The 24,744-nt window shown below is 36.7% G+C and overlaps 1 protein-coding gene across 10 annotated transcripts in view; it reads right to left on the reverse strand.

The window, feature by feature from the left end:
- arhgap21a (Rho GTPase activating protein 21a) overlaps nt 1–24,744 on the reverse strand; it is a 144,017-nt gene that overhangs the window by 17,652 nt on the left and 101,621 nt on the right. For 6 of the 10 annotated variants that reach the window (XR_015524288.1, XM_087308098.1, XM_087308097.1 and 3 more), the window contains 11 exon segments: nt 24,472–24,550; nt 23,200–23,254; nt 18,584–18,607; nt 15,735–17,706; nt 12,887–13,033; nt 12,557–12,653; nt 12,408–12,450; nt 10,004–10,123; nt 7,883–8,182; nt 3,446–3,510; nt 3,201–3,349 (listed from right to left, as the gene is read on the reverse strand). Coding sequence is in view for 9 of the 10 variants with exons in the window: in XM_087308098.1 (XP_087164224.1) it covers nt 3,201–3,349; nt 3,446–3,510; nt 7,883–8,182; nt 10,004–10,123; nt 12,408–12,450; nt 12,557–12,653; nt 12,887–13,033; nt 15,735–17,706; nt 18,584–18,607; nt 23,200–23,254; nt 24,472–24,550 (3,051 nt within the window). In the remaining variant the exon portion in view is untranslated. 10 annotated transcript variants of the gene reach the window in all.

A 24,744-nucleotide genomic window follows, 5' to 3' on the forward strand; every position in this document is an offset into this window, starting at 1 on the left:
AACAAATTTCGAGAGGATCACGTGCTTATGATTGTTCACAGCTGTTCCAACTTTAGCTAACGACTGATTATCCTATCAGACGATCCTTAACTCACTATAAATAACCAGACTTTTCTCATCTCAATATCTTCGTCTTGAAGAAAGCCCCCTACCCAACCCTACTTTCCCTCCTTTCAAACGGGCGACACGGTGGGCAGTGATTAGCGCTGTTGCCTCACAGCAAGAATGCCCCTGGTTTAATTCCTTTCCAAACCAGACGGCATTACTGTGCGGAGTTTGCTCGTTCTCCCCGTGGTCGCGTGGGTTTTCCCCGGGTCCTCCGGTTTCCTCCCACAGTTCAAAAACAAGCACTCTAAACAATTAATCTAAATACTTTAGCTAAACTCTGAGTACACCTTTCAGCATCCATATCTGACACTTAGCTACAACAAGCAAGAGGGGGAGTCATCGAGATCTACCTGAGCTCAAACTCCCCTCTTGCCTTGCAACGGGAGGGAGCCCGGGGCTCGAGGATCTTATAAGCTCAGGGCTCTCTCCCGGGACAGCACGCCAAACTAGCTTTATTATCAATCATCAGCTAAGTGTGAACTCTTGAAATATATTTAAGCATTAATACATGCAGAACTTTGAAACAAATGTTATTGTAAGGATGTAAGGAAGATTATTAAACTGTATTGATAAATAGAGTTCATCAATTTTACTTTTGTTAAACGTTTTTTATTTTATTTTAGATGGATTGTTGGTTGAAGCCATTGGGTAGCTTTACATGGGCCAAGAAAAAATTAAGACCTGTTTAAAAGTATTTAAGATATACAACACCATATTTATTATTATATATCGAATTAAAGACTTATTCCGGTCTAAATTTTAGTGTTTAAAATGTAAGACTTTTTAAGACTCCGCGGAGACCCTGTAAAAACATGCAGAAAATATAGGAAATATGTACAAAAAAAACAACAACTGCACAACCTTTTCGTGTTCAAGAAAAAGTCTGTTTAATCTGGTTTCAGTTGTTTTTTTCTAATTGTCCTGACATGTTCTGAAACAATGTGCTTCTTTTAGCACTTTCCAGAGTTCTTCATTAGGTTTAGAGTGTCTTATCTTTCTTTTTCTGTCCAGGTGATCTCATACAGGCTTTATAATATTTAGATCTGGACCCTGTGGAGGCCATTTCATGACTGTCTGTGTTTCATCAGCTGTTTTCTTTCTCCAAATAGGATTACACTGCAATTAGCGGATCCTTATCATGTTGAAAATAAAAACTTTTACCAATGAAGTCCTTTTCAGAAGGAATGGCTGAAATTTAAAGGCTTAAATAGGTTAATTAGGCAAGTTTGGGTAATCAGGCAAATCAATATAAACCAGTGGTTTGTTATGTTGACATTTAAAAAATATATATGTAGCTTAAGTTTAACCTTACAATGTTTTAAAGAAAAAAAACTGCTTTTATTCTAGCTGAAATAAAAAATAAGACTTTCTCTAGAAGAAAAATAAAATGTTATCAAAAATACTGTAAAAAATCCTTGCCCTGGAGTAATAATTTTGACCTCAACTGTGTATTTGTGTTTTACAAAATCAAGTGTAATATCAGGCCTCTTTTAGCTTCCAGAGTACTTCATTAGGTTTAGACTGTCTTATCTTTCTTTTTCTGTCCAGGTGATCTCATACAGCCTCTATAATATTTAGGTCTGGACCCTGTGTAGGCCATTTCAACACTTATTGTGTTTTATTAGCTGTTTTCTTTCTCCAAATATGATTTCACTGCAATTAGCAGATCATTATCATACTGAAAATGAAAACTATCACCACTTAAGTCATTTCCAGAAGTAATAGCATAAATCTACAGGCTAAAATAAGTTAATTAGGCAAGTTGGAGTAATTAGGCAAATCATTGCATAACAGTGGTTTGTTCTGTCAACAATCAAAAAAAAAATTTTGCTTAAGTTTGACCTTAGGATGTTTAAAAAAAAAAAAAACTGTTTTCATTCTAGCTGAAATAAAAAATAAGATTTAATCCAGAAGACAGTGAAAGAAATGCAGCACAAACCAGGACAAACAGCCTCTCTCCAACATCGTCTTTCACATGTCTCAAACAATTCAACCAAAATATTTCACACTCTAACCTAACCCCTTTTCATTCATTCATTCAAACTTCATTTATAAAGCACTTAACAGCCACTAAAGAGCAGACCAAAGTGCTGTACAATGAAATCCCACATGGAAAGAAACTATATGAAGATATATGCGCATATAAGAAACCTATATGCAGTATATAGGCACATATATAAAAATATATATGCTGCATATATGCGTATATATGCCGCATATACGCAAAATTGAAGTGCATATATGTGCATATACAGGCCATATACTGTAGGTCTCCTGTATTGCTTCTTTATATTCACATATAAGCCCTTTATGTACATACTACATATGTCTCCTATATAGCTCATATCTCACTTTGGCAATTGTCATACATGATGTCTAGCTCATATTTTCTATTATCAAGGCAATAACTAAGAACAACAACAAATAAAAAGCAAAAACGTATGTATGTACGAACACTTGAACTTGGTATTACATGTAATTGGCATGTTAGAGAATTTAACTATGGCAAATAATTGAGAGCCCACATGAAAAGAACCTATATAAACATACATGTTTTAATATAGGTTTTGATATAGGTTTTTAATATATGTGACATATATAAAATTGGCGGTTTTCCTATATTATATGTACATAGGAAAACCCCCAATTTTATAAATGTCACATATATTAAAAACCTATATTAAAACATATATGCCTAAATACATTTACATTTACATTTAGTCATTTAGCAGACGCTTTTATCCAAAGCGACTTACAAATGAGGACAAGGAAGCAATTTACACAACTAAGAGCAACAATGAATAAGTACTAAAGGCAAGTTTCAGGTTTGTAAAGTCTAAGAAGGGAAGTGTTAGTAGTTTTTTTTTTTTTTTTTTTAAATAATAATAATAAGAGAGAATAAGCTCTTTCCGTGTGGGATGAGTTCACAAAACAACACAAGACTTGTAAAACATACTTAAAATAAAGACAAAACAAACACATATGTAAGATATACACATAAACACTATTTAAAACAAATATAAATCAAGTGTTACGTTCGAAATAAATAAGTTCTACATAAAATCCAGAGTAAAAGCTCTTAATGCTGTTACCTTTGTGCATGGCTTTCCTGTCATGTTCCTTGTTCGGTGAGTGAGGGCTTGTGGCTTTATTCTCCCCTTTACCTCCCAGTAACGTCTGCCTGATGCTCAGTGACTGGCGGGACGCCTTGGGGGAAGGTTCTGTCTTACTGCTGGGTGGACTGAGAAAAACAAAACAAAAATAAAGTCAAGATCGGTCAAGTCAAGATCTGCAGACTTCAAAATTAAACAGAAACTCTTCTCCATTCCTTGCTTACCTCATCAGAGTGTTGTACTCCTTTATTTTCCGGTTGATAAGGTCTGTGCTTGTAACAGTTGCATTCTTAAAAACAAAGCAAACAAAAAGACAATGGATGAAACTTAAGAGTGGAATCCCCAAACACACTCGAGGGCTCGTGGATAGCTCTGTGCTATAAGAAAACAGAAGACGACACCCTGTAGTGAAGATGCAGAGCTTTTCCTTAAGAGTCTATTTTTACTCGGTTAAGCCCTAGGTTATGTTAGGCTATTCTAGGAAGGAACTTTAAATAGGGTCTTTTCCGTGGTTCACAAGGAAACACGAAACAAGCCACCGTATCAATATCGGACACTAGAGCTTAATAGACTTATGCAATCATTTAAAGGTGAGGTGTGGTATCTATAACGCTCACGTCATTAAATGAAACCATTTTTAAATCGTTGTTTGTTAAAAACAACCCAGACTGGCCCACTTTTAAACCTGTAGAATTGTCATCAAAAGTATTTGTATATGACTTTTCTTAAAAGACATTTCATAGCAGCTTTACCAAAAGTAATACTGTTGTCAATAATGCCTTGGTGCTTTAACATACTGTAAAGCAAGTTTCAGGGTATCTATTCTAAGCCAATTATCAATTTCCTTGACTTTCACTGTCAAAAAAAATAAAGAAAATAAAACGAATTTCTGTATAAATTAACAGAAAACTATGGAGCCAGATCAGCATCAAAAAGAATACATTTATGAACTAAATTTCATACATGCACAGCACAATTCACATTTACAAAATACAAATCCAATTCATAAATTCAAAATTCATAAATACAACACATAATTATTGAAATCACTAGTAAATATCATTAATATTTTTTGCCAAATGAATTGTATTTGTGCATAATATGAATCATGTTTTCAATTTAAAAACTGGGTTTGTTTGTGTTTTAATCATGTTTTGAATTTATGAATTTGATTTGTTTGTGTTTCAATCATGTTTTGAATTTATGAATTGGATTTGTTTGTGTTTTAATCATGTTTTGAATTTATGAATTGGATTTGTTTTTGTTTTAATCATGTTTTGAATTTATGAATTGGATTTGTTTGTGTTTTAATCATGTTTTGAATTTATGAATTGGATTTGTTTGTGTTTTAATCATGTTTTGAATTTATGAATTGGGTTTGTTTGTTTTTTAATCATGTTTTGAATTTATGAATTGGATTTGTTTGTGTTTCAATCATGTTTTGAATTTATGAATTGGGTTTGTTTGTTTTTTAATCATGTTTTGAATTTATGAATTGGATTTGTTTTTGTTTTAATCATGTTTTGAATTTATGAATTGGATTTGTTTGTGTTTTAATCATGTTTTGAATTTATGAATTGGATTTGTTTGTGTTTCAATCATGTTTTGAATTTATGAATTGGGTTTGTTTGTGTTTTAATCATGTTTTGAATTTATGAATTGGGTTTGTTTGTGTTTTAATCATGTTTTGAATTTATGAATTGGGTTTGTGTGTTTTTCAATCATGTTTTAAATTTATAAATTGGGTTTGTTTGTGTTTTAATCATGTTTTAAATTTATGAATTGGGTTTGTGTGTGTTTCAATCATGTTTTGAATTTATAAATTGGGTTTGTTTGTTTTTTAATCATGTTTTGAATTTATGAATTGGATTTGTTTGTGTTTTAATCATGTTTTGAATTTATGAATTGGGTTTGTTTGTGTTTTAATCATGTTTTGAATTTATGAATTGGATTTGTTTGTGTTTTAATCATGTTTTGAATTTACGAATTGGGTTTGTGCGTTTTTCAATCAAGTTTTGAATTTACAAATTGGTTTTGTATATTTACGAATTGTGTTTTGAACTTACGAATTAGATTTTGTAAATGTGTATTGCGTTGTGGATGTATGAATTATATTTAGTAAATGTATTATTTTTGAGACTGATTAGCTCCATAAAAAACAGGCTGTTGTTGTGCTTTGCATAATATTAAAATGGTAGCTTGAATATAATTTTTGCAGGACTTTAATAGCTACTATGGGAACAACACTTGATCATTTATTTAGTACTTTTGCTTGGATGAAAATTGCCTCCATATTTTTTTGCACAGTCTGTAAAGTGAACATTTTGAAGCTAATGCTTTAAAAATGTATATTATACTGACATGTTAGCTCAACATGGCTGTTAACAGGTACAGTCTGGTGACTGCATTTGACCTAATTCAGGCTTGATTAAGTCAAATTTAGGAAGATTATGAAGGAAATTTAAGACTTTGACAGGGTTAAATGCTAAATATTTTTTTCTAATGCTTCATCAAAAAAATCCAATTTAGTTCTTTCTTATGTGAGCCATTTATTTGTATATCTTTGTAATAAAGAAATGTTTCACTTAAATGCATTATTGTTGATTGAATGAGTTTTGGCCTAATTGTATAAATTGTGGTAATTCTAAAAGAGATGATTTAGTTTGAGTTCTTTTCTTCTGTTGAACAACAACAAAAAAAAAAAGCTATTTTGAAGAATGTTGAAAACCTGTAACCATTGACATTCATGGTAGAAAAACAAATACTATGAAAGTCAATGGTTACCAACAAAGACTTCCAACATTCTTCAATAAATCATCTTTAGAGATCAACACTGAACTGGTTCGGAACAAGTAAGGGCAGAAGATGACAGAAACATCGTATGGTCACCAGACTGCTTCTCCACAAACAAGGAGAGGGAGAAAATCACAAGACATTGTCTAAGAAAAATAATTCCGGAAATTTAATTCTGCATGATATTGGCATCAAATTCAAAACATATACTCAGGAGATATGTGGCTTTTGACCTATTACTTTTTTGTGTTGATCCAGGACTGATTTCAAATATTTTTTATAAAATAATAAAATGTTTAGTGCGGTGCAATTTTTTTACGTTACTTAAGCATCCATAACATTTTTTCATATACAGCATTATAAACACTGGATGATGGATAATAAAGCCCGGAGTATCTTCTTTAGAATGCATAAACTGTGAATGTAGACCAAATCATTCAGCAACTGTAAATGTTTTAGCTTTGGAAAGATAATTTTTGAGAAAGTAACTCTGACGGTGAGGGAGAGAAGGACATCGACATAACAAAACTTTTTACAGAACGCTCATTTGCATGCTATCTTCATCAAATTTAAAATATAAACTCATTAAATACTTGGCTTACAAGGGATATTTTTTCTAGGACATTACATTAATGTTTTCCTGTGTTTCTAAATGAAAAACAAATATTGAACACAGTACAATTTTTTTCCTCATGACTTTATAATGTATAACCTTTTTATTTTTTTAACATGTAACTTCTCCTTTTACCACAGTAAAGCACAAAGTGCCTTCTTTCCAAATATACATAATTTAGAGTCAGGAACTGTTACTATTTAAAGTTAGGTAGGTGTAAATCCACAAAATTGAGTGCTGGCTAACAGGTTAAGTCAACCCAAGCTCATTGTGGAAACGTAGCCCCCCGGACGTTTCTGCTGACCGCGAAATACGTCCCGGGAGGTACGTATTCAAGCAGTTTTTGTTTTCGCAGATCCGCGAGAGGTCGCTGTGCACGCTTTTTCACGTCTCGGACGCCTCTCGCCGTTTGCGCCCACGCTGTTCTCGCGTGAAAATCGACCGTCTCGCTGTGGAGCGACCGTCTGTCCAATTGACTGGCTGAACGACCGAACGATCGACCGGGCGGCCAGCCAATCAGCCAACCCGACCGCCCTCCTCTTCCTCCTCCTTCCCTAAACCCAAGCGACGGTTTGCAAAAGCCGTCCAGAAAAAAAAAAAAGCAAAAGCCCTTGTCTTTGATTTCGACCGCATTTTCAGATCTCGCCACGTTCTCGTCCTTATTTTTTGGATTGTGTTTTTCATCTTACCTGATTTCTGGAACCACTCTTCCCCGAACTCGATCCCGGTCGTCCCCATGGCCGGCTTCTCCTCTTCCGGGCATCCGTTCCGCCGACGTAACGCTGTGAGCTAAGCGAACAAACTGATAGCAGCGGGAAAGCCCTCCACTCGGAGGCGAGCCGTCAGTCGGTGAGCGGGAAGAGGAGGAGCGGAGCTGCGTCATATCGCCCTGCACCGTTCGCTCAAAAAAAACTAAACACGGCCATACGTACCTCCGGCCACGTAAATCGCGGTCTCCAGAAACGTCCGCGGGACTACGTTTCCAGAATGAGCTTGGGTTAGGTTAAGTAGTTTACCCTCCAAAATTCATTCAAAAATACATTAGAGGCAATATTGAATACAACAATAATGATAAGACATTTAAAATCTAGCAAGAGAAAACCTATTTTTTTCCTAAAAGCTCAGAATATGGTGACTTTTGTTGATTAAATTAGATTTTGTCACACAAGTACTTAGAACTCCTAAACAAACATGAATTCTGATTTCACATGAACAGCTGGAACTGTATTAGATGAAATAACATCGGATCATTCACCTCTTCATCCAAGTTGCTGTTTTCTTGAATGACTCTGATCCAGGACAGCATCTCCTCTCGATCTTCTGCCTGGAACAGATATTCACAGTCTGACGTTGTCAGCCGCAGGACGTTCTTCCTCTTCGTGTCACTGTAGGAGATGTCTATCAGACAGGCTTTGATGCTGATTGGCAGGGGCTCTTCTTCGATTTGAGAGTTGGCATTGGTTTGTCCGTCTCTCTTGTCTTTGTACAGATAGAGACAGTGGCCACGAAGCACAGCGTAGATCTGCTTCCATGAGCGCATGCTACTGCCGACACGCTGTAGAAGAGACAGCTGAATTACTGTATGATTCTTTAAGCTATGACTGAAGATGAAGCAGTAAATAAACACTAAACAGCCTACTTTGAAATTATATAGAGTTGAAGTCCAACTTATTAGCCCTCATAAATTTCCAAATGATGTTTAACAGAGCAAGGAATTTTTCACAGTATTTCCTACATATTTTTTTTCTTCTGGAGAAAGTCTTACTTGTTTTATTTAGGCTAGAATAAAAGTAGTTTAAGCTTTTTAAAACTATTTTAAGGTCAATATTATTAGCCCCCTTAAGCAATATTTTTTCCCAGATTGTCTACAGAACAAACCATCTTGCCTAATTACCCTAACACACCTAGTTAACCTAATTAACCTATTTAAGCCTTTAAATGTCTGCTAATTTTTTTTTCTTCTGGAGAAAGTTTTATTTTTTTTTATTTTGACTAGAACAAAAACAGTTTTTATGTTTTTCAAAAACTATTTTAAGGTCAGCATTATTAGCCCCTTTAAGCTATATTTTTTTTGATAGTCTACAGAACAAACCGCCATTATACAATAACTTGCCTAATTACCCTAACCTGCCTAGTTAACCTAATTCACCTAGTTAAGCCTTTAAATGTGACTTTAAGCTGTGTAGAAGTATCTTGAAAAATATCTTGTCAAATATTATTTACTGTCATAGCAAAGATAAAATAAATCAGTTATTAGAAATGAGTTATTAAAACTATTATTTTTAGAAATGCGTTTAAAAAATTATTCTCTCTGTTAAACAGAAATTGGGGAAAAAAATAAACGGGGGCTAATAACTTTGACTTCCATTGTATATATATATATATATATATATATATATATATATATATATATATATATATATATATATATATATATATATATATATATATATACACATACATACATACATACAGAGGCATGTGGACATAAAAGAAAATGTAAAAATTTGTAATTTTAGTATGCCAATGTCAAATTTATGCATATAAAATATATTTTCACAACAATTAAACTGTGGCTAGTGAAAATTGTGATTGGGTAGTAACATTGGAAAACTACTATTCACAGTGGCTGGTGATCAAACAAGTAAAAATACATTTTTTATGCATAAATTTGACTTCTACATGCTAATATTACAATTTTTAAAATGTATTTTAAGTCCACATGCCTCCTTTTTTCACATGACTTTTTAGGACTCAACACTAAGGTTTTCCCTAGTTTTTCTCTGGCCATATTCAACTAATTATTTCAATATTTGAAATAATATATAATTATTTTATATATTTAAAATAATGCGTTAAAATAAGCTAAAAATAGCTGTATACATAGACTTTTTATTCAACAAAAATGTTCTTAAAAACACAATTGACATTTATCGAAAGGCTGGGAAAGGGCCAGACTCGGAGGCCTCGTGGCCCATATGGTAGGAAAAGGCCAAAGAGTAGCGGTGGAACACAGTTTTGGCTCACTGTATCAAATGATCTCTTCATTAAGTATTTTATGTAAAACAAACATCCTAAACTGACTCAAGTAATATTGTAAATGAGGACTTTATTCTTCTACAGAAGTAAGATTTTATTAGGGTGCCAAGTGCCAAATTTGTATACTTTGTCCACCACTTACCATATGTCATAGGACATGCCTCTGGCACTACTTTAGCTACTTTAACTAATAATAGCTGTTGTTTTTATGGGTTTACATACTTGTTGCAACAAGCTTCCAAACTACAGTGTGTTTGCCAGGGAATCCAACAGCATCACAGAGCTGCATGGTCATTCAGCACTGGCTTACAAAGTTTCCCTGTTTAGCATTTTTTACCTTGCTCTTTTCTGAGTTGAGCTGCCGGAAATAAAGTGAACCCTCCTTGGTGGCATCGGTGAAGACATCTGAAGTAGAGTCTCTCCTAGAGCCCGAGTCCTCAGAGCAGCGGTCAACAGCCTGATACGGATCACACATGGATCAGCCTGCTGCATTATTCATGTTCTATGACTATGACTATTGAAAACCCTATAGGACACTTCAGATTGGTGACTGGAGGATGACTGAGAGCAAGAGACAAACTGAATGAGATGTCAGATACAGTATATACCTCGATATATATATATATATATATATATATATATATATATATATATATATATATATATATATATATAGATATATATATATATATATATCTATGTCTGTCCATCGGTATGTCCATCCTATTGTTATCCTATTCATTTCTATCATTACTGTTACTTGGTTTTACATTTATATCACATTATGATGCTTTTGTCCAAAGAAACTTATAACTGAGGAGGCATTCAGCAATTCAACAAGAAGTAGTAGTAATCCGCTTGTTAAGTGGTGACGTGTTTGTGATGTATGTAATACTGTTTCCGGGTCCAAGCCGCCATTCATTTGAGTGGAGAAATCTTAAAATCATAGTGGACACAACAATCTCTGGGTTTGCTGCAGCATAACAAATACCAAAAATGTAACAATTTATAAAAAATTAATCCCTTTCTGGTCATCGGATATTAGGCAAGGACATATATACTGCGATCGTGATTTTCGAAAGTATTAAATCGCTTTGTAAACGTTTATTATTACCATTTCATGAGTCTCCCATTTCAGTTGAATAGATCGCTTGGACCCGGAAGCCGCTTCAAGTGACGTAACACTTAACAAGCGGATACATACAAGAAGTGCTAGTTAAACAAATAAACTCTTTGTGCTTAGACAATTAAGTGCATGAGTAAGGAGAGGGGAGTGTCTTTATTCAATGATTTAAGGTCTACAGCTAAATATCTCAGTGAATTAAAGCCTTTTTAATGCCTAAAATATTGTTTTTATAATGTAAGACATACTTTTATTCTTGTTTATGTAAACCACTTTGAATTGCCACTGTGTATGAAAAGTTCTATATAAATAAACTTGCCTTGCCTTAAGACTTTATAAGACCCCACGGACACCCTCTAATTAACCGAACAATAATAAAAAAACATGATGGTGATGCTTTAATCTGGCACTTCTCTAAGAGAAAACCCCATTAATACAGAATTAATTTATGAATCAAAGGTCATGATTAACTTATTTCTATAATTATTAACAATATTTCAGCAGGTGCCTACTAAACAAGGGTCTCATTTATAAAGCTCTGCATAGAAACCCTTCTAAAAAGTGAACGTAAGCCAGAAATAAATGTGAATGTATGTCTATTTATTAATGATTGATTAATTTTACTATGGCTCATATAATGATTTAAAGCAGTTCAAATAAGTAAATTTTTACTTTAAATATATTTACCTGTACTTAAAGTTTGCTGCATTTATAGATTTACCTATATCAGTAGTCCCCAACCTTTATATCACCTCAGACTGGTCAACGCTTGACAATTTACCACAGCCAGGGGCAGGGGGCGGTGGAAAGGTTTTACAGATTGCTAGGCGACCATCAGCTGTTTTCTCAGAGGATGACAAGCTGACAAAACATTGCTGCACTTCTGATACAAGATTTATTTATGGAGAAAATTTAAAAGCACTGCAGTTTTTGGATGTTCTGTGTATGTCTGAGATTCTACCGAAAAGTGTATATTCCATACAAAATATAGAGCTGATTGATCAGTTCTTGTCACGTGACTCGTGGTGTGCTCGCTGTATTCTGAAAAGTTTATATGTTTTCAACTGGTTGCGCCTGGAAGCCAGGTGTGTCGATTGGAAATAACGCACTTTTGTGCGTAAAAGCCATGATATGTGAACGATCTCCAGCAATTAATCCTTTTCTTGCACAGACATGCTAGATTCACCTGATTTGTTAACAAATGGGTTTCGGATCTATTCCTTGGCAGTTCGTGGGTCCTTCACAGGGCCTATTTCTCTTCCCAAAGATAATTTCCTACGACGTCTGTTTCTTATTTATTTTGCTGCTTGTGGTTTAATTGTGGCACTTAAGTTACCGAGATGTAACCGAGAGAATATGGTCATTTTTCAAGATTGTTCAGACTCATATAATAAATAAAACTGAAACAACTAAGGATTTATTTTGCAGCCCGGTACCAATTGATCTATGAACCAGGGGGTTGGGGACCACTGTTATAAGATCACAACTTTGCTGTTTCCACCCCTATCCTGTGCATGCACCACATTTAAAACTGTGCAATCTACAGTGCAAACTAATTAAATAGCAGTTATTGGGAGTCTTTGTCATGCATTATCTTTATTACAGCAGTCTCACTCACCTTTCGAAGGCCCTTGAATCCATGGGTGTGTTTAATCGACCGTCTATACAGACAAAACAAACACAAAGGTCATAAAGTGCAAGCGGCTGGAATGTAAGAGGGTTGACTTTTTAACCGTGAGGTCACTGAACTCTACACTGTAAACCTACCCTCTCCGCTCTTCTCTGTAGTTATCCAAGCCCTCATCGAAGGATCTGGAGCGTTCCGTTTTCGAATCTGATTCCAGAATAGTGAGTCGTAAGGAATCTAGGTCGGAGATATGGATGAATTCAGAGTTAAAAACAGTTTTAAATACTTTAAAATATATATTCTAGCCGAAATAAAACAAATACGACTTTCTCCAGAATAAAAAAAAAATTACAGGAAATACTTTGAAAAATTTCACACTCTGCTAATTATCGTTTGGGAAATATTTAAAGAAGAAAAATCAAGTGCATTTGATGTTACTAAGATCTTGCATTTGCTCAGATGTTTCTTACCCTGGTCATGGGACAGCTGTCGGCGTATTACTGGAGTAGGGGACGTTGGACTGGGTGGGATGGTGGTGATGACAGGTGTGCTGGAAATCACGGCAGACGCAGGAATGTGTGTGGTGTCATGGTCATTACTGGAGCTTGACGGCTCGTCTGATGACAACAGACATGAGACACAAATGATCTTTTAATGTGATTTTTTTTGGTAGATATCATGGATAGCAGTACAATAGAGATAACAGAATCAGACAGTCATGAGTAAACAGGCTTACTCATATCACAAGAAAGGAGTGAGCAATCATTAAACCGATAAACGCCTCCTACGCCTTTTCATGAACAGACAACACAAAGCAGTATGGCAGACGGGTTGCATCATTGAACAGAATGATGCCATTAAAGTTATTAACCACAGATCTTCCTTTCACATATTTAACTGAAGGTGCTGCTTTGGAACAATCTACATTGTAAAAAAGCACTATAAAGATGAAATGCTAGCAGTAATTACACTCTTTTTTCAAATTTTGTGTAATACCTAAATTGCAAATGTAGAAAACCACAAGCTACATGTATGGTGGAACACGCTACTAAAAAAAATGCCAGCAGAGAGTTATGAATTATTATGTTTTTTTTTAAATATTTTATCAGTATAAGTATCCAGGGCTCAACAATAAAGACTGTCCGGTGGCCCAGGGCCAGTGTGAGAGACGCTTGGGACAGTAGACAGGATCATTACTGGCCCGATTGGGACAGTGCTGCCTTGTCACTAACATTTAATTTGTCTGCGATTATTTGTCAGTTGCATGCATTTTCAGTTTGTGCTTTTAAGTCTTTAAAGACTACCTTCTCTGTGATGTTGTAAACACCATATTGCTTTCCGGTTTCTCTTATCTGATTTGATGTTTTGAGCATTCTATTTTTTTTCAAAACCTAGTAACAACAAGTACAGTGAAGACACGGCAACATGGCGGCAACATCAAGTTATAAGGCCAAAAGAAAATGTCTGTTTCTAACGTCTTGGAATAAAATAATACAATTCACAAGTACTAGCCCTTATTATTCGCGGGAGTTATGCTCAAAAAATAACCCGCAATAGGCAAAATCCACAAAGTAGTCAGCTTTATTTTTTACAATTAATATAGATGTTTAAAGGCTGTAAAACCCCTCATTAAACTCTTTTCTCAGGCAGGCATTTTCACACTTTTATCTCTTATTTAAACATTCAAAGTCCTGTCGAAAACGTATGTTTGTTTTGGCAGGCTGAACGCATTCTGTACTGTACAGGATACACGGAGGAGATTGATTGACAAAGGCCTATAACCAATCAGGATGCAGAACACAATGCACTTTTAAAAAAAGCATGTCAAATTGCACACACAAAAAATCTTCGAAATTGTGAGGCCACGAAAGGTGAACCGTGTTATAGCGAGGGACCACCGTAATTCTCCTATTTATCAATGTCAATGAGAACATCAGAACTATTCAATCTGGCTTTAAACTTGATCATAAAGACATAAATATTCTGTGGTAAATTCAGTTGTTTTCTTAACCTGAACGTTAAATTCTGCACAAAAACTGTTGTGTTTGTGTGTTAATTACTCTTAATTTCAAGCATAAACATAAAATTGAACACCTTCTATTATTTTATCCAGGGAAAGTTTTATCACCATAATTATCAGTATTATTTTATCATCTAGTTTCAAGCCTAAATTAACAAAAACCACACAATAACAAAAGTGGTTGCCTATCAATGAAAAGAGTGTACAAATAAAACAGCATTTCAAATGACTTCAAAACAGTCAAAAACTACTATTTCATTAACCAATTAGAAGAAGAAAAAAAAAAAACCTTTCCACTGGCATTTTCCATTACTATGTCATATCATTTTACCGTCCTCTTGTTTGTTTAAGGTTTTAGAGCTGTGGTTAAACTGCAGCGAGTGTGAAAGTGTCAGGCAATGGCTGTGGAAGTGGCTTCCTCGCTGCCTTCGGGAGGGAATGTGTCAGTATGTCACATTATCTGTGCCCCTGTGGACTATGATGTCATGCCCTATCACTGTACTGGTGTGCATTGCCATTTGGAGAAACTCCCTGGGCTGACCCATGCACTTCATGAACACTTCTGAGCTACAAAACTGTCTAGCTGCACATATATCAAAGCATATAACACACTCTAAAATAAAATGTGAGGGATGTGGTGTATAGAACTGTTTCTTGAGAAGGACAGCCATTCATGATGGAAAATCGACTTCTTGTAGGACATACCAGGGACATCTTTATGCATATCTGTAATATCCAAATATCCCAAAATGAGCAATAACTTGATAAATAACTACGTGTATATAAACACTTTGCTTCTTTCAGCTCCTCCTATTCTCCCACAGACATTAACAGATATCAGAATACTCCTCTGTCTTCTCTGCCAGCTTTGTTTACATTGGGTTGAGCTGTTCGCTCTGTTGTAATTACTGTTAACATCATAAAACCGAACAGCTGTACATCCCTTAATCGAATGCTCTCTATGCAAAGCCTGGACCATTAATGGCGGACAAACAGTGTGTCATTTTATATGATTTATCTAAGCAATAAAAAGCAAATTCACCAAGTCCTGCCCTGGTGTGGCAGCACAGTGGAGTAGACAATGACTGTCTTGTGTTGAAAGTAGTGGGGATAAAATTCAAATGGTTTGTGTGTGTGAAAAAAACACATTGTAACCCTTGTTCTTTACACTCTTTAGTTGCTTTAGGTGATATAAAAAGCTTATAATAATACATTTTAAACAACCTGTTAACAATATCAAACTACCTTTATGGTTGACTTAGTGGTAACAGCATCCATTGATATTTTAAATAGCTTACCAATGAAGGGAATGGAGTCCAGAGAGTCATCAAGGTTGCTTGAGATAGAGATCTTACACTGGTCTCCTACTTTCCTCATGTGCATTTCCCGCCGGGTATCGTTCGGCAACCAGCATGTGTTAGAGTTTGGGGGTTGTTCAGCTCCTCCCTGTGTCTCATTCACTGCCAGAATGTAGGAATGTGGACGGATAGGTTGAGATCCAGACTTTTCCCTTCGAACCACAACTACAGTGGCATCTGGACCCTCAATCCCGTCCACTGCCTTCTTATTGGCTTGGGTTTCTGTGCAACTAGGCTGCTGATGAACTGTTCCGTTACTGGTCAATATGGACTTGCATCCACCCGGCTTTGATCTATGGAGTTTAGAAGCGGCTGAACAAGAAGAAGAGCGACCAGGGCGGATTACCTCTCGGACAGGCTCCTGAAGGCTGTCAGCCCGCCCTCTGGGCTGTAACTGCTTTGCATTGTGGGGCATGTGGTTGGCAATGAGAGGTGTTCTTTGGTCTTTGACAAGGCCTGTGTTGGAGCTGAGGTGTCCTTGTATTGAAGCCAGAGCAGAAGCTACATAAGAAGCAGCAGCAGTGGAAGGGTCTGAGACGTAATTTTTCGCAGGAGGCAGTAAAGATCTGTTTACAGAAGGTGCGCAGTTGTTACCCAGGCTTTCAGCTCTGGAGTTAAGCAATGAATCCGTACCTCTATTGAAGAGAGGGGTGATGGGCAACCCTGGGTAACTTCCCCCTCGCTTCTCTGGACTAAATAAATCCTGTGTTCTGTGAGGCACCATGCGCAAGGAAGAAGACTGCCTGCTTGCTCTTGCCTCATCCCCTTTGTGCACAAGCAACCACTCTTCTGTATCAGTTCTGCAGCATGCCTTCTTGTCCACTATGGATGTTGCAATGTCACTGTTCCTACCAAGGTAATCACAGGAATATGCTCTTGGTTTCGGGACACCTGTGGGAGTTGATGGGAGGGCATCCTGGGAAGCACTCCGAGGCCAATTCCGTGCACATTCTGCACCGCCAAGCCTCTCCTGAGAAGCGCTACGCAGTGGCAGCACGCTGGATACCTGATAACTCCGATCATGTGAGGCGCTCCTCTGTCTTAGCTGTGATCCAGAAAAGCCTCGTGAGGGGGTGGCCGTTGTCGATGCACTCTTCTGCTTGCTGTATTCACCCGTACCTGTTGGGGATGCGGCTCTCAAACTGTCCAGACGTTCTTGAATTGTCCGGGAGCCATACATGTAGAGTCTTTTGTTATCAATGTAGTCCTTGTAGGTGGTATAGTTCCTCCAGTCGATATTTTGATGTGGGGAGCAGGGCGAGGGAGTCGCTGGTGGAGGAGAGGGTGTGTAAGGGGATGGAGAGATGGCTGATGGGAAAGTGTCCGCTGTTGTTGTCAAGGTTTGTCTATTAGAAGGTACAGGTTTTGTGTCTGAGCAAGTCTGTGCAGATTTGGGGGTATTTTCAGAGAATCCAGTGGGCTCTGCAGTTCTATTGGGTTTCTGATGTAATTGTGCTGTCCCAGTCGGAGATGAAGTGACATGGGGTTTAGACCTGTTTAAGCTTGGGTCTGTTGAAGAGGCGTTTTGGTTCTCCTCTGTCCTTTGGCTGGGACCAGCCCAGGTCACATGTGAAGTTCCGTCTGTAGATTCCTGTGATGCTACTATTGTCCTAACATTCTCGTTAAACACACGGACAACAGTTTGGGTTTTGGGGACCTGAGAGGTTTGGGATAGGGTAGGGGAAGATAAAGGGACATCAATGCGGCAGCCTATGTCAGGAATGTAGCATTGATTTGCTCCTTGTCCGGTTCCACATGACGTCTCGGCAGAGCGTGAGGGCTCTGACACTTGTGCCATGGCCAAGACATTGGGCTCTATGCGTGGGTAACATATTGGGGGTGGCTCGGGTATGTTCTGGGCATTTCCACTGTATGCCTCATTTCCTTTGAGGTATGCATCTTGAGAATAGGCCTGAAAAGAAAGCATGCTTCATTAAATATGCTAAATTAATAATTAAATCCACTATTAAAATACAAACAAATACTGAAATGTATCAAACATCAAATATTTCACTCCTAAACTACACACAAACAACGTAACCTGTAAAAACCGAGTTTTTCTGCAACTTGTAATGCATCCAAGGAGAAGTGAGAGATGGGAAAAAGGTCAATCAGCCACGCTCAAATGCCTTTAACCTCAAGAAGGGATTAGGTATCAGAGGCTTACCTACCTTTAGCTGAGGAGAGAGAGCGGTGCGCAGACAAGAGGAAAAAGCGAGAGTAGGACAGCCTTTCACCGAGTACTCTACAGACGCCAGAAGCTGCTCTGTTATCATCTTTCAGATGAAAGCAGAGCCAGCTAATATCCTTTAAGTCTAAACACTACATTTTCTTCAGGAAATTACTCCCATTTACAACAGTCCTACATAGTCCAGCTGAATATATAAAGTTGAAGCTGTCTCAGCTGTCACAGTGTGTAGAGCTCCGGTATTAATGAGAGTGTAGACGTGATAGCTAGACTTTGACTCTACACCTGAGGTGTCAAGTTACATTACCAAACATGTCCCTCCCTCTCTCCCTTTCTGTTTGTTTGCCCCACCCCTTCTATGAAAATTAAGATGACTCAGAAGATGACAAATACGCAGGTGCATTATCATGATGATGGAATAACTTGGGGAGGGTTGAAGGGGGGATTTTGGGATTGAATAAACACATGTAGTTCCTAATATCTTTAAAATCTGGATGCTGACAGGTAAATGTAATTCACATGCAAAGGAACTTAACTACAGGCACTGCAAAGTTACATAACAGAAAAGAGGGAGCAAGTGACATCTTTAGCTCCTTCTTACCAGAGCAGTGATATCCCTGGAGAACTGTAGCCGGGAAATTAGATTGACAGCAAGAAAAAAACAGAGGAAAAAGAACAGGAAAAAAGAGCAATAGTAAGAAAAGATGACAAGAGCTCTACAGGTACACCAGAAGCAATCATCCCCTATTCCAGACAGCGCTGCCGTCATTCTAGTGCGGGATAAAGCACACTATAAATACACACTGCAGCAGAGAGAAAGAGAGAGAGACTGCTGGAGGTCTGCCAGTCCAGCACCAAATGAACCAGGCAGAGGAGGACACACTTGAGATCAGAAAAGGGTGACTACTGCTCTTTTACAGAGTAAATTTCATAAAAGTTACACCTATAGTCAGAGAGCATCTTTCTCTTATGGCAGTCTTGCCTATAGTGAACAGTGTGTGGCTCCTTTCTGTCCCCACAGTGACTTTACAATTCCTGTACATGTAGTTGCAGTTTGTTGTATATATTAGCTTTTGACCTGTATACACCAAGTGGTTAGCTAAGATTCATTACTGTCAACACCAAATGATAATAAAGGTCTCAATTGTGCTTTTTTTAACATCTTCAGATAAAAAATAATAAAAATAAATAAAATTTAACGTCATGATTTGTTCCTGGAAAATATATTCCTAATGGAGCGGTTGACATGTAATTGACCCAGATAGTGCCCCCCAATCCCAACCAGACTTTAACAAAGTCTTCAAGTCTTCTGTTGGTCTTGTCTATAATCTCTGATCTTTGGTTCTTATTTTCTATTGGATTCGAATCAGGTGATTGCCTGGGTCATTCTAGCAGCTTTTTTTTCTGAAACCAGTTGAGAGTTTCCTTAGCTGTGTTTGGAATCATTGTCTTGCTAAAATGTCCACCTAGATCTTCATCATCCTGGTTCTGCATGTAACGGCGCTAAAGCAGTTTATATTAAGTTACACTGACCATGGGCATGTTTGCTGAATAACTACTAAGAGATGGGACTTTAGGGATTTGTGAAGCTGTACATCAATGTATTTGCTCTTCAGTGTTTGGACTTTCAGCAGTGAAAATTAAACCACACTGAACTGAAATAAACTGAACTTCAACTCTGAAAACTAGACTGACACAGTTTCAATTTATTAGAACTTTTATGTTAAGCTGCTTTGAAACAATCCACATTGTAAAAGTGCTTTAGAAATAAAGATGAATTGAATTGAATGCTGTCTGGGCTTTCCATGACTTTTCACACCTCCCTTCCTTCATGTGTTTTATACTTTTTTCGCTGTCATTTATTTTATTATACATAACTTATGTTGGTTGTTACCGACATCTGGTAAAAACTGCAAATTTGCATATATTTATTAACATTATTATTATTATTAATTTATTGTTTTTAACTTTACAATTTGTGAAATTGTAAAATATTAACAAAGTTGCTAAGCACAACAGTACAATGATTTTTGACTACAATTAAGTTTTATTTAAATCTACATTAAATATATACACTTGCCATGTTGCTTCTTACCCTTTCATCTAATACTCTACATCTTTGAGTTTGTCCTTTAGCCTCTTATTTCAAGATGTTGCAGTATTTCAGAGTCAAAACATGCTTTGCAAGTTGCTGCTTTGGATCTGATTGCCTGACTGTTTTGCATAAAATGCTTGCCCTTCCCTGAAGTCCATTACATATCTTCTGCCATTGTTTCACAAGTGCACGCTGTAATTTGACCTTTATTTCGGTCTATATTTCTCATTCTATTCTCATTCTCTACATAACTAAAAGTGGACCATCAGTATCACCATAAGGGAATTTGTGGGTGCTTCAAAAATGGCAGTTTAGTTGGCAGTAGTGCTGTAGTTGACCTCCAAATGAATAAAAACAAGTATTCAGCCATGTTTTGTATACTATTATTTACTCTGCATGTTTGCAAAGATGTAAACTTGGAAGGAATCAAACATGGAGTCAAACATGGATTGCCTAGTCTAAAAGCCCCTTTAGACCACTGCGTTTACCATTAGTTTTGCCATGCTATGCAGACAGTAAAAGCCTATTCACAACATTTTGTAAGAAATGCTTCCTGTTAGCTGGAATAACAATCATGAGTGGCGTTTTTAAGTCTTAAACTCAGCACTGGATGGACTCATTACTGTCACATCAGAAAGTGCCCGCGGGCTCAACAGTGGAGTATGAGTTCATGTGGCTGGCATGTAACAGCCTGAGATCTGCAGCTCTGTCTGGAATGTGCTCAGATATGGGGGTGGCATTATGACCCTGGTTGTGAGGAAAACCTCATTATAGATGATTTCAAAATAAGAGCGCACACACACACAAACACACACACACACACACAGGCGCCATCACGCTTCTCTGCTCTGCTGGATCACTGAACTCTGGCTGGAAGAACATCTTCTGTGTGTTTCCATCGCTCTGTTCTCCTTTTCCAGAATTCCTTTAGCCTGAGTATTTTCATTTTCAATGCAGTTCATCTATTTTCTCGTTTGAAACTTCAATACGTATCTTATCTTATGACCATGACACACAGAAGACTCATATTTGTTAAACACTTGAATGGGTTTTAATATCCCACAATGACTAAAATACATTGTCCAAATATCTAAAAATTCTTAAATCAAGAAGCTTTTTCTAGACAAGCTAAAAAATATTGTGTTTTATCAAAAATATTGTTAAAATTTGTCTAAAAAAATACAGTTTTACAGAAAAAGGAAACTCAAACCTTATTTAGAATAAGGGAAGAATGATTAAACGATGTCAGAATTTTCAGTTTTTGGTGAACTATCCCTTTAAGAAGGCAGTTGCAAATAATTATGCTGCTTCATGCTGTGTTCACACCACATGAGGCATGCTCGGATAAATTCCACAATTTGCACTTAAATAGACGCGTGACCATTTTTAGTTTACTCGCTTCATTCGTGTGTCAAGTCCGTTTCATTCGCACGTCAAAATAGATGCAGATTCATGTCATGGGCAGGGCTTCTGTCTGCCCAGTGAATCTAGCTTCATTACTGAATGGCTAACATGGATTTTATAGAAAGAATAGCAGTGTTTATGCGCTTTAGGAAAGCTGAAAAAAAGCCTTGATTTGTTTGGAGCCATGTCTGAGTCCACTAGCTCCATTAAGAGATGCACCCAACTCTGTAAGTTCATCAACTCCTCCAGAAATTGTACCAGGATGATGGAAGCTTTCAGCAATGCTTCTGACTGAGCTGAGCCCAGATGATGAACTGTTGTCTGGTGTCAGCAGGTGGATTTCCTCCGGGACACCAATAACAGGTGCTATGTTATAATCATGCCACTACAAGACAAAGCTCACGATTGGTTAACGCAGTGCGAATGTCTGCTGAAGTTAAGATTTTCCAACTCGAGTGATTTCATCATTCGCGCCACCTCATTCACGCGTATTGTGTCGCAGGATGTCTATTTTTATTGACTTAACATGTAAATCACTTGCGCTTGATGCTTCATCCACATCTGGTGTGAACACAGCATAAGAACATGTCGTGAATCTGGCCTAAAATTTTAAAGTAGAAAGTTGGATAACAACAAATAAACATAAGAAGAAGCCGGGAACCCTTCCAAAACGACATAACTCTCCATAATCCAGGACCAGGCTGTCTCTTGAGCAGATGCTGTGGTGGTCATGGAGGAGCGGAGAGTGGACGAGTCTCCGCATTGATCCTGTGGGCCAGCCTGAACACCCACTGGAGACCAACTCAAACACAAACATGCAGTTTCTCCACGTTAGACATCCCCAACTGAGCCTTGCTTCTCTCAAGGATTTTTACCTTCACTTTCGTCAATTGGTGAATTTTTGTTTCTCAACATTATTGCCACTGGCTTGCTTGGTTTTGGGACTTGTGGAGTCCAACGTCCATTAATGGATTTGCTCTTTGAGCATTGATGGTTTAGAGTTTCAGCAATGAAAACTGAAATGAACTAAACTGAAATTTTTCTCTGTAAACTGCACTGACACAGTTTCAGTTTACTAGAACTTCTATGTTAAGCTGCTTTGCCACAATCTACATTGTAAAAGTGTTTTAGAAATAAAGGTTAACTGAATTGAACGAGGATATTTGTAAACAAGGCCCAATTGGTGCATTTCTGTAAGCAAAACAGACAAATTCTCACATCGGTTTTGCTATGCATCATCAAAAGTGGTTCATTTCTGTGCAACAGTAGGACTAAACTGTACCGGGGCTCACATTAACAGCATAGCAAAGCTCAAATTAAGCAAATTTGGTTTTATTTACACCTAATAAACACAATGTTGTGCTTGTTCAAGTGCTTATGTAAAAGGAGCTGAAACAACACAATTCTTGAGATTTTTTTGGAACAACTAAATTGTTTTATGTTCAACCCACTTAAATTTGTTAAGTTAACCTAAATGATTTGTGTTGGGACAGCATGAATGAAAGGTGTAGATCGCTGCTTTTTTTTACGGTGTGCTTAGAATTAATTTCCAACTGAGCCAAACTCTTGTCATAGGTAAAACAAGTCTTGGGATGCACCAAGAATGCTAGAGTGAGCCCATAACTGAACAAGTCCCTATGAGGATGAGAGAACGCCACAAGACAAATCCATGTTTGTTTTGTCTGACAGATAAAACCCATGAAAAAACAAAAACCTACCAGCTGTAAAATGTCTTCATCTTTTGGCATCACGCAGAGCTCCAGAGATGTGTCACTGCAAAAAAACAAAAACAAAAACAAAAAACAATCATAAATAAATAAAAAAACATAATTTAAAAGGTAAAGCAATGACTTCAATGAAAGTTAAGCACTGCTAGCTGTTAAACCAAATTATGCAATAGAGAGCATATTCATTAAACTTCCTCAAGGATTAAAAGATTTAACTAAAAGACTCAGCAGGAACAGATAATCAACCAACTAAATGAGTAAAGGACTACATAAATACAAGGCCTAGTGAATTAATTTAGTTTAAAGGGGACCTATGCTCCTGTTTACAAGATGTAAAATAAGTCTCTGATGTCTCTAGTGTGTGTATGTGAAGTTCCAGCTCAAAATACACCACAAATAATATTTTGTAACTCTTTGAAACTGCCTTTTTTAGGCTTTAAGTTGTGCTGTTTTGGTGACTGTCGCTTTAAATTCAAATCAGATTGCGCTCCCAGCAAAAATAAATGGAAATATATAAATAATTTAAATTAGAATAAATACATTTTAAATAAATTAATAAATAAATTTAAAAATTATTTTTTAAATAAATAAATAAAATTAATAAATAAATAAATAAATGAATAAATAAATAAGTAGTATTTGTCTAATGTAAATCTAAGTTACATAATAGCTAAGTATTTCCCTTTTACAGTGAAGAAATGTATTCAAATGCTGCTGAACCTTTGAATCAACTATATAACAAAATGTTTGGTATTTTTCATTTGTATTTTTATCTTAGTGCAGGGCGCTCGTGGCATTCTTTCAACTAGTAGGTGCGTTTGGAAAGCACAAGTCCGCCGCTCCATTGGAAATAACAAACTTGCGCGTGCAAAAGACGCAATATGTGACTGGCCCTTATTTAAAAGCCTCAGCCATGGTTAATCTTGTGTGCATGGTGTACAAGCTCGGAACTTCAAACTAACACTCAGTTGACATAACTTGAAGTTGCAGCAGTTTTGTTCTATGCAGAAACACAGAGTTGAGAAGCCTTTATGATTAATTAACTGTGACAAATTAAAGCGCGGTTAATAGTGAAATAGGTTAAAAGTTGCATCCCTAATTTTTACCATCAGAGATTGTCCATATTCTGCTGCCACAACTGTGTTTAAACCCCTTATTAAGGTGATTTCGCATAATAGGTCCCCATTTAAAATCAAAACAGCATTTTTAGCTAGAGGTTATAGTACTTGGGTTTAGGATAAGCAGTGTAAGTTGAAACATTACCTGTTCTGGATGAGGGCAATTACTTGGGAATATGTCTTTCCAATAATGCTTTCTCCGTTGACTTTCACAATGCGATCCCCTGTAGGAAGTAGAAAGAAAAATAGACTATTAGCCCTCCTGAATTATTAGCTCCCCTGTATAGTTTTTCCCCAATTTCTGTTTAATGTAAAAAAGACAAATTTCTAAACAGAATAGTTTTAATAACTTATTTCTAATAACTGATTTATTTTATCCATGATGACTTCTACACTACCTGACAAAAGTCTTGACACC

This window comes from Danio rerio, chromosome 24 (genome assembly GCF_052040795.2).
Source record: "Danio rerio strain M-AB ecotype USA chromosome 24, GRCz13ab, whole genome shotgun sequence".
NCBI lineage: Eukaryota > Metazoa > Chordata > Actinopteri > Cypriniformes > Danionidae > Danio > Danio rerio.